This window comes from Musca autumnalis, unplaced genomic scaffold, assembly GCF_047663935.1.
Source record: "Musca autumnalis isolate F117 unplaced genomic scaffold, ASM4766393v1 scaffold_2, whole genome shotgun sequence".
Lineage (NCBI taxonomy): Eukaryota > Metazoa > Arthropoda > Insecta > Diptera > Muscidae > Musca > Musca autumnalis.
In genome coordinates this window covers 143359340-143370203 of record NW_027411755.1, presented here as the reverse complement: position 1 = coordinate 143370203, position 10864 = coordinate 143359340, and the positions used below count along the sequence as shown (strand labels likewise).

Genomic DNA, 10864 nt, shown 5'->3' with positions numbered 1-10864 from the left:
TATCGGTCCACACCTTCATATAGCCCCCATAGAACGGTACCTCCCGATTTTCGGTATTTTTAAGGTTTTAGCTTCCTTATCCTACCAAAATGGCTGAAATTTGGTACGTAGTCTTCTTTAGGGGTACAAAACTTTCCTCCAGAATTTTGTCGGTATCGGTTCACACCTTCATATAGCCTCCATAGAACGGTACCTCCCGATTTTCGGTATTTTTAAGGTTTTAGCCTCATTATCTTACCAAAATGGCTGAAATTTGGTACGTAATCTTCTTTAGGGGTAAAAAACTTTCCCCCAGAATTTTGTCGGTATCGGTCCACACCTTCATATAGCCCCCATAGAACGGTACCTCCCGATTTTCGGTATTTTGAAGGTTTTAGATTCATTATCACACCGAAATGGCTGAAATTTGGTACTTAGTCTACGTTGGTGGTATAAAACTTTCCCCCAGAATTTTGTCGGTATCGGTCCATGCCTTCATATAGCCCCCATAGAACAGTACCTCTCGATTTTCGGTATTTTGAATGTTGTGGCCTCAATATTCCACCGAAATGGCTGAAATTTGGTATTTAGACTTCGTTGGGGTACTCAAACTTCCCCTTTAAATTTGTCGGTATAGGTCCACGCATTTATATAGCCCCCATGGAAAGGCACCTCCCGATTTTTCGTATTTTGAAGGTTGTGTCTTCAATATTCCACCAAAATGGCTGAAATTTGGTATTTAGTCTTCAATATGATATAAAACTGTTCGCCAGAAATATGTCTGTACAGGTCCACGCTTTAATATTGCCCCATTTCTGACTAAAATTCGTCTGTATAGGTCCACGTTTCGATTAGCCCCCATATAACGGTACCTCCCGATTTTCGTAATACTGAAGATTGTGACGTCTATATCCAACCGAAATGGCTGAAATTCGTTATTTCGTCTTCCAAGTGTTATAAAATATTCCAGAAGAGTATTATCAGTATAGGTCCACGTCTTCCTATATCCCCATAGAAGCGTACTTCTTGATTTTCGGTATTTTTTAAGTTTTCGCCACATTCTCTATAGGAAATTTGGTATTTAGTCTTCTTTGAGCCTAAAAACTGTCCGTCAGAAATTTGTCGGTATATATCGACGTTTTGAAATAGCCCCCATAGAATGGTGCCTCACATTGTTTTACCGAAATTGCTGAAATTTTCATACACGAAAGGAAACTAATTATTCCATTTTACTTCAATACAACTTGTGGTGGAGGGTATAACAAGTTCGGCCCGGCCGAACTTAACGCCGTTCTTACTTGTTTTATATTACCACTAACGCAGCTTCCACGAAAATTATTTGTTATGGCCCATATTATAAGATCGTGGCTAAAACACTTCAATTAATATAAATATAATCATATTTTATAAAATATATTAACAGTTCGCGACTTATTAAATGGTGAACCTCAACTTCAACGATTGAAAAACTTTTTTGAATACTACCATATATATTTCGCAAAGTAGCCTACATATGGAAAAAAACTACTGACCTTTCCTCTGATGTAAATTGCAATAAAGTGTTTGCTAGATAACGGACCAACTGCCTAATATATAATGGGTTCAGTGTAGAGAACCACATTTTTATCCCATGCTACTTATTGTCTCTCCAAAAGTTTACCACGAAATATTCGTCCTAGACCCCTTATTTGGTATGCCGAAATTCATATCTCGACGAGATAAAGCGATTTAGCGATGTGTGTCCGTCCATTAAAATTGTAAACAAGCTTAAGAACGCAATTATGGAACGATTGTAACGAATTTTTTAAGGAGGTTGGGTTCGGGACAGAATAGAAATGATTAGTTTTTGGTGATGATCGTAAAATGTTCAGGGGATGAAATGGACCAAAAACTAAATTTTAACCAATTTTGTAGCGCCTCTGTAGGTCAAAATAATAACCCGCAAATCTTTAAACAAAGTTTGTGTTTATGTTGAAGAAGAAGCGTACAAACCAACGTGAAGATCAGATAATACTTAGCGGGTTAAATGGACTTTAACTTTTGAGTGAATTTGGTAAAAATTTCAATAACGTAGCGGTTAAACTACGGAAGTAGTAGTACTACACAAGTGGGTTTCATTACATTTTAGTTTGTGTGAACTAAATTTTCCTTTCCTGCTACAAAAATGTCTTTATCATGCTAGATAACTTTTTGGTTTTGGTCATAAGTATTATACATTACATCTCTGATATTTGATAATTAAATTTTCACAATCATTGAAAAGAAGTTCCGTGGAGAGAGATTGTCCAGGGATAGTGGTATAGGGTATCCCATGGTCGGCTCCGTCCGACTATAGACTTTTCTTACTTGTTTTTAAATGTGCTATATATATATAAAACTTACGAACTATTCCGTTTCCCCAATCCTGGGTACATATTTTAGCAATAAGACCCGACCACTCCCACTTTCTTAAATATGCTACAAATCAATGGAAATACCAGATGTTATGCATAACGATTTTTTGGTCTTATTGGAAAGCAAGTGGTTAGATTAGAAGGCAACATATCGATAGCTATAGTTTCATCAGGTATATAAGATACATTATAAGAAGGTGGACACAGTCGGCATGCCTCAAGTCATCAGTTATTTGGCGGTATGTTAAAATTGCATATCGACAACAACATTTCTGAAGATTTTTATACCCTCCACCATAATATGGAGGGTATAATTAAATTTATCATTCAGTTTGTAACATATCGATATATTCAGCGGAGACCCTATAAATTATATATATTCTTGATCAGAGTAAAATTCTAAGTCGGTATAGCCATGACCGTCTGTCCGTCTTTTGAAATTAAGATACAACTTGCAATTTTTAAGATAGATCTTCGTGATTTGGTATAGAAGTTTCTATTACTTCTAGGATGTTTGGTTTTGACGCCTTCATATAGCCCCCATAGAACGGTACCTCCCGTTTTCCGGTATTTTGAAGATGTGGCCTCAATATTCCTCCGAAATGGCTGAAATTTGGTATATATTCTTCGTTGGGGTATAAAACTTTCTCCCATAAATTTGCCTATATAGGTCCCCGCCTTCCTATAGCACCATAGAACGGTGCCTCCCGAATTTCGGTATTTTGAAGGTTAGGCACATTGTTTTACCGAAATTGCTGAAATTTGGTATCAAGTCTACTAATTGAAGTAAAATTTAATACAACTCATGGTGGTGGGTATAACAAGTTCGGCCTGGCCGAATTTAACGACGTTCTTACTTGTTATTGATAGTCACTTGCATATCCCAACTAATTTGCTATGCAAAAAAATATAATTGACATAAGAAAAGGTAACATAAACTGTTTCAAGGGCCAGCAACGTGGACCGGTTCGGCTAATATTTTTAATGTAAAACATGACACGTTGTTCATACGACCTTGTATCTTTGCCTTACGACCTTTTCCTTCAATTAAATTTCATGATTAATTCCGTTAATGTGGTTACGTGGTTTCTTAGCTACATTGTAATCCCAAATAGTGTTCTTTTTTGTCTTCCCAAGTATTTCTGCCCCAACTCCCTTTATCTTTTGTTTTTGTCTGCAAACCATATAGAATCTTCAGCATGTAATGTCTTCCTGAGTTTAGGAAGTTTATCATCAGAGCTTTCAGAATCGCCGTGAAAACCCGTCTAATTCCATTCCAAATTCATACTGCTCTTTGTTAGCAAAAACCAGTTTAATAACATTCAATCAATTATTATTTTAGAATCATTTAATAATATAAACATTGCACTTACCCGTCCGTTAGAAGGTATTAATTTATTGAATTCAGAATACAAACTAATCTCGTTATGTGAATAAATGTCCCTAGAGAAACCACAAAATACCAGTTGATAAAGTTAAGTAAGATATACGACAGAAAAAACAGTAAAAATTTTGATTTTTTTTACAAATTTTTCAATATATGAGGTACTTGAACACATACAGCATCCCAATTAGTATCAATGAAAAGGTCATCTTTCATAATCAGTTCGATTATAGGTGAAAATAGATTTCAAATGTAAATGTTCGTTGCAATATAGAATTTATCACATTTTTGTTCAAAAGTTTGGTCTACAGGCTCCGCCAAATATCATCCGATTATCATCCAAAGGTGTAGGCTAGTTCTTTACATTGTACCCCAACCATGGATGACGTTAAACATTATATCTGAACTACATTAGCACTAGTATTCTTTTAAAGTATACATTTTCCTGTGGACTTACGTCCTTTTCGTACTCAAATTTGTACGTTTTGTGCACTTACGACCTTTTCCGACAAGGGCAAAACATATAGAAAAAAGCGACATACTACTATTTTCTTTGTATCATACGACGTGTTTTGACTTGTACTATCATCCTGTAACAAAAACGCGATTTCCAAAAAAAGTGGACTTACGACCTTTTCCGGCGGAGCAGACGATATATACTTTATAGGGTCTTCGAAGAATATTTCGATTATACCCTCCATATTATGGTGGAGATTATAAAAAGGCTGACTATAATTGTTCCACAAAAATCCCATGCGGGACAAGGGAGACTTCTCTCATATCAGCGAGTGCACCCCGATTCATATTAGCTCAATGATATGGGATCTGCTGTTTATCGCCGAGTTCGAACGGCGTGTCTTAAGACACCACTTGCAGAGAAGTTTTACATGGCTGAAATACCCAGGAAATGTCGCCAACATTACTGAGGGGTATTTTTCCACCGTTGAAATGCTTGATGTTGCCTGGCCGGGGAATCAAACCCCCGACCTTCAATGTGCAAAGCGGGTGTGCATACCATTGCACCACGGTGGCAACCAAAAAAGGCTGACTGCCAAAGTCAAAATTTAAATTTGTAATGAATGGACCTACATAATTGGACTCAAACATTAAATTAAATTTTTGCTCGAATTAGACAAATGTCGTATGGAACACTCAGGCATCACGCCGTTTGCTAGTCGGATGTGTGAGGTCAGTGTCGGTATGTCTTCTGTGTAATTGAATTTATTTGTACCACATTGCACTGAACATTTCTGAAAATCACAAACCTTTTCCTAAAATTTGAAAGAATGAAAAACAAACTTATTTTGTATGTATATGTTTTTAATCATAAAATTATTTCGTGTATGCCGATTTATTATTGTCATAATCCTAACCTTAACAGTAATAATAATAATGGGTAAGTATATAAAATAAAATTGAAAAAAATATGAGATTTAAAAAAAAAACTATTTCCTAAACAAACCAAGACCACCTCCAAAAGGTCTGCTTGTTGTTCTATCACGACGACTTGGATTATTATTAACTTCACTGCTGGTTAGAGATGATCCAAATAAGTTTGTCAAAGGATTTGTATTTGATGATTCCTGTGACGAAGTTTGACCGCCACCACCCAACAATCCAAGACCTCCACCACCACCACCTCCCAAGATGTTAGTGCCTTTAGTTACGTCACCTAAACCTTTAGATATGCCACTCACAGTATCGGTTACACCTTTCAAAACGGAACCTAATCCCTTACAGGTTGTAGAAGTCAGCGGGCTTAAAGACGCTCCCAAAACAGATAATTCACAAAAACGGAAATCAGATGAAGTTTGCAAATTTGTGTCAACTTTAAGGAATGGTACACCTTTGCCAGTTACACTCTTGAATAGGTTATCGGTGAAGGCACCTTGTTTGGTGTCCTCTTTAAAAGTTGTGGCGAAACGTACCAACATATCAATGAGATTTTTGCGTACTTTTATATCTTCTGGCGACTTGAGACGAGTTTTTGGTTGGGGATTTCCAAAGAGGTCATTGCAATCGAAGAGATAACCCAGTTCATCGCCATGACCCACAACCGAAGTGTCTTCATTTTCTTCATCCCCTACAATGGGTAGGCCGCGTAGGAAATTGAGGCCTCTTGAAGTGGTGCCATTGTACTCAAAGCTATACATAAAAGCTGGAGCTAACTGAGACCAGGATTGTGTGGTTAAGACTGCAGGTAAATTGAACAAAACATCTGTAGTTGATTGAGTGATCTGCAAAGGAGGAGATAGTTAGAGTTGTACATTTTGAAATATTTCATTATATTTACCTTATCAACTATTTCGTGGATATTTAAACCCTTGGGAATCTGCAGAACTTGTTCAAGAGTGGGAGTCAACGCACTTGCCAATCCTGGCAGTTCTGGCTTGGCAATCTTACCCGTTATAGAATCAATACGCAAAAACGAAGACAATTGCATTATAGTATCTGTCAAAGAACCCAAAAATTTATCCGCTGATCCGAAAATGTCGTTGATTTTATCCAAAGTAAAAGCATTGCCGGTTTCATGTTTTACCACTCCCGTCAAAATGGGAATTGGTGTAAAGTTTCCACTCTTTAGCTGTTGATCAGGTATGTCTTCAATTAAACTTGGTAAGGCTCGTCTATCACTCTTACCCTCAATGTGTGGCTCGAAGCCCACACTTCCACTCAAACCTCTTATCATGGCTCGTCCAGCTAAACGTTCTGTTTGAATTTTCGAATCATTTGAAATTATATCCTCAGCTCTTTTCTACACAAACAAAATGAGAAGTAAAAGAAATATATAATTGCTTTTGCGTGATAACAATGAAATTTTATTTCAAACACAAACCTTTCTCAGACATTTAACAATTTCAGTTTCATTGCCTGCTGCACAACCATTTATCAAAGCCATCTCCTGAACACTTTGCACCGGATCTTTGTCTGTGGCATATTGCGAGAGAGATGTACCCGACATGGCTACTACTCCACTAACATCTCCTCCACTTCTTGCCGACCTGGACATTGACAAATACATGGCACTTGCAGCCCCCGAACCATGGCCCACAACCTTAACTTGTTTGGGATCACCACCGAAATACGAAATGTAATCAGTGACCCAACGCAAAGCAGCTGCCATATCAAAAATTGCCAAGTTACCATCAAATTGTTTCGTACCGTCTCCCATAATACCCAAGGAACCCAAACGATATTGCGGAGCAACAACAATGAGACCATTTTGGGCAATAGGTGTGGCATCATACTGGGCAGCTGAACCAAAGCGAAAACCACCAGGATGTATCCATACTATGACTGGCAATCCTGTTGTTTCATCTGGCATCTGAGGCGTATAAACGTTAAGCAACAAACAATTTTCATCTCCAACAACACGATTTCGGTTATATGGATCAGGTTGTAGACATGGTGGGCCATGATTCTTGGCATTTACTTCACCCGCCAAACGCTTATAAATTGGTCGGGCATAACGATTTTCTCCCGTTGGTGGTTCAGCATAATACAATCCAAGGAAACTATAAATTCCAGTATGAGGACTGCGATAACCCTCAACACGAGCATCGCGTTCAAAAATTCGTGTGAAAACAACCGGATCATCTGGTGGTGGTGCTTTGGCTGGATGACCACCAACCACACGCTTAACACGTCCGGCTTCGGTCAAGGTCAGTGTACACAACAGCAACACTGCAATTTCCCAACGGCACATCGTTATCGTTTAATCCACTCCACTTTGTACCAACCGTTATTTAGTCACCGTTTCACTTTACTCGCCAATAGTCCACGGACCACTGAAATAGAACGTCACACAACAAAACCATAATACTTGACGTCCAAAAACCTAAACTAAAAATGCATATCCCTCTCCCAAACAAAGTATTCTCCGTCTGACAATATTTACTAAGCAAAGCTTTGCAAACTGCTTAGCATTCTTTATAGAATTTCGTTTTTTTTTATTTTTGATAAAGCTTCGAATCTCTTCCTCTTTGTTTAATTTCAAGTCACATACAATTTACAACTGCAATTATTTCGCTCATCATCATCGTCGCCATCACCCTACAGTTGTGGCTTGTGTTATCAGAACCTGTTTAGGTGTAACAAAGAATATGCCTACATGTGTATCGACTTTTATATTTTTAGATACTAGTTTACCTCGACAGGATCAACGATTCATTGACCGCTGCTCTTGGATAACAATGCCGTTGTCGTGCTTCATTTAACTGTCATAAAATAAAGTGATATTTAACCGGTTAAATGGTTAATATTGGGATAACAATTTAAAGTTGCAGTTGTCACTCTGCTGAATTCTATACAGAATATGATTAACAAAATATCGAACGTTATCCCCTGTTAGAAGGATCTACTTAGTATATCAATACATATAATTAAAGCATGTAAAAAAGCGTTAAGTTCGGCCAGGCCAAACTTGTTTACCTCCACCACAAGTTGCATTGAAGTAAAATGGAACAATTAGTTTCGTTTATGAAGAAGACTAAATACCGAATTTCAGCAAGTTCGTTAAAATAATGTGGCTAACCTTCAAAATACCGAAATTCGGGAGGTACAGTTCCATGGCGGAAAGTTTTAAGACTCAAAGAAGTCTAAGTATGAAATTTCCGATATTTCGGTAAAACCTTCAAAATACCGAAAATCAAGAGATACGCTTCTGTGAGGGATATAGGAACCCGCGGTCCTATTCTTATAATCCTCTTCTGTAATATTTTATAACCCCATGGACAACTAAATAACAAATTTCTGTCTTTCGGCTATATCGACATATACCGACGAATTTCAGTCAGAAAGTCTTTTATCTCCAACAACAACTAAATACCAAATTTCAGTCATTTCGGTGGGTTGCTATGGCCACAACCTTCAAAATACTGAAATTCGGGAGGTACCGTTCTATGTGGGCTATATGAAGGCGTGGACCTATACCGACAAATTTCTGGGAGAAAGTTTAAATCCCCAACGAAGACTAAGTACCAAATTTTAGCTATTTCGGTGTGATAATGAGGCTAAAACCTGAAAAAGTACCGAAAGTCGGGTGGTACCGTTCTATGGGAGCTATATAAAGGCATGGACCTATACGGGTACATTTCATATGGAACATTTACAGGCTGTTTCTGTATGTCGAAACGAAAAAGTGTGCGAATGAAACACGTCCAAACTTTCGTTTTCGAAATATGTTTACCTTTCCTTTTGCTTCAAAACAAAAAACAAATTTGAAAAACACACACGAGTTTGGAAGTATTCTTTCTTTCTTTCGACATACAGAAACAGGCTGTTAGTATCCCAAACGAAGACCAAATACCAACTTTTAGCCATTTCGGTGGAATATTGAGGCCACAACTTTGTAATTATCGGAAATAGGGAGGTCTCGTTCTTTGGGGGCTATACTAAGGCGTGGACCTGTACCGACAATTTTCTATGGGGAAACTTTTATACCCCAAGCTAAGACTAAATAACAAATTTCAGTACTTTTGAGGAATATTTAGGCCACAACTTTCAAAATACCGGAAATAGGGGGTACCGTTCTAAGGGGGGCTATACTAAGGCGTGGACCTATACCGACAAATTTCATATGGAACGTTTAGTACCCCGAATGAAGACCAAATACCAAATTTCAGTCATTTCGGTGGAATATTCAGGCCACAACCTACAAAATACCGGAAACAGGGAGGGGGCTACTATAGCGTGGACCTACTCCAGCAAGATTCTGGGGGAAAGTTTTATACCCCCAATGAAGACTAAATACCAAATTTCAGACAATTCGGTGTGATTATTGAGACTAAAACCTTCAAAACGATATAACCTATTTGCAATACCAAACATCCTAGCAGTAATAGAAACTTCTATACCAAATTACAAAGCTCTATCTTGCGAGCTGTATCATAGAATTTTAGCCTCATCAGGAATATATACCTTATAGGATCTCGTTGTGTTACAAACGGAATGACAAATGTATTTATACCCTCCATATTATGACGGGAACGGAATGACAAACAAGTAAAAAAGCGTTAAGTTCGACCGGACGGAAGTTTTTGTACACTCCAACCGTGAAATATTCTGAACTTTTATGCAATAATTAGTTTTCTTTCTGTTTTTTACCAGCTAAAAACTTAAAAATACCTGAAATCGGGCGGCACCGTTTTGTTGGGGCTATAACACACCATGTGCCTATGTACACAATGTTTATACCCGTTCTTTCGTTAGGGGTATACAACTTAAAATTATTGGTGCAATTCTACTGTACCTTCCGATTTTCGGTTTTTCGAGGGTTGAAACCACATTTTCTCATCGAAATTACTGAAATTTGCTATATATTCTTTCATGTTGGAAAAAAATTTACCCCGGAAATTTGTCCGTCTTGGCCCACGTTTTGATATAGCCCCCACAGAACGGTAGCTTCTGATTTTTGGTACTTTGAAGGTTTTAGCTTCATTATCCTACAGGAATATGTAAAATTCCGTAAGTTGTCTTCGTTGGGGATACACAGCATTCCTGCAAAGAATTATCGGAAAAGACCCACGTTTTGATATAGCCCCAATAGAACGTACCGCCGATTTTCATTACTTGAAATTGTTGAAAACAGGGGATTGTTTGTAAAGAGGCAAGTTTTAATATACATACCTGCCATTGAAGAAATATTGCGGGTTCATAGAAATGGTTACAAAACCTCCACTCAGAAAATGGTCAATAAAGGTTAATATTTTGGTATGTACGCAGGTAGCTCCTGAATGGGTATAATACATCCATGTCTCATTGGTATCAAACCTTGCTTACAAGAAAGTGATATATGTACATACTCCAGTTAGTACATTCCACTTCTCCTAAGAATAAGCCATAGCGTGGGGCAGAATTGTTGGCGTATATGTCGAATGGAAATATGCTGTGTTTATGTTCGGCCCGAACATAACGTCTTTTCTTCCTCTTTAAAGTACATGTCCAGATATCACACACTAACTTCCCGTTAAAAAGTTTTGCATTATTTTTGCCTTATTAAGTTTTCAATTTAACACACCAGGACCGATTTTGATAAAAAGATTTATCTCAAAAACCTTTTTATGTTATTTGTATACCAATTATTAATTAATTGAAATAAATTCCCCCA

At 37.6% G+C, this 10864-nt stretch overlaps 1 protein-coding gene across 1 annotated transcript; it reads right to left on the bottom strand.

Annotated features, from left to right (window-relative positions):
* Positions 1–5058: 5058 nt before the first annotated feature.
* Positions 5059–7757, bottom strand: LOC141394681 (carboxylesterase 1E). The gene is made up of 3 exons (XM_073969461.1): positions 6593–7757; positions 6050–6511; positions 5059–5993 (listed from the first exon to the last, which is right to left on the bottom strand). Exons 1-3 carry the CDS (start codon positions 7460–7462, stop codon positions 5202–5204), a joined length of 2124 nt encoding a protein of 707 aa, XP_073825562.1. The 5' UTR covers positions 7463–7757; the 3' UTR covers positions 5059–5201.
* Between the last annotated feature and the right edge of the window lie 3107 nt (positions 7758–10864).

Coding starts and splice junctions, on each gene's coding strand:
- LOC141394681 (XM_073969461.1), bottom strand. CDS start 7,462: ATGTGCCGTTGGGAAATTGCAGTGTTGCTGTTGTGTACACTGACCTTG. Junction 6,512..6,592: donor TTGTTAAATGTCTGAGAAAG/GTTTGTGTTTGA, acceptor TTGTTTGTGTAG/AAAAGAGCTGAGGATATAAT. Junction 5,994..6,049: donor TCCACGAAATAGTTGATAAG/GTAAATATAATG, acceptor CCTCCTTTGCAG/ATCACTCAATCAACTACAGA.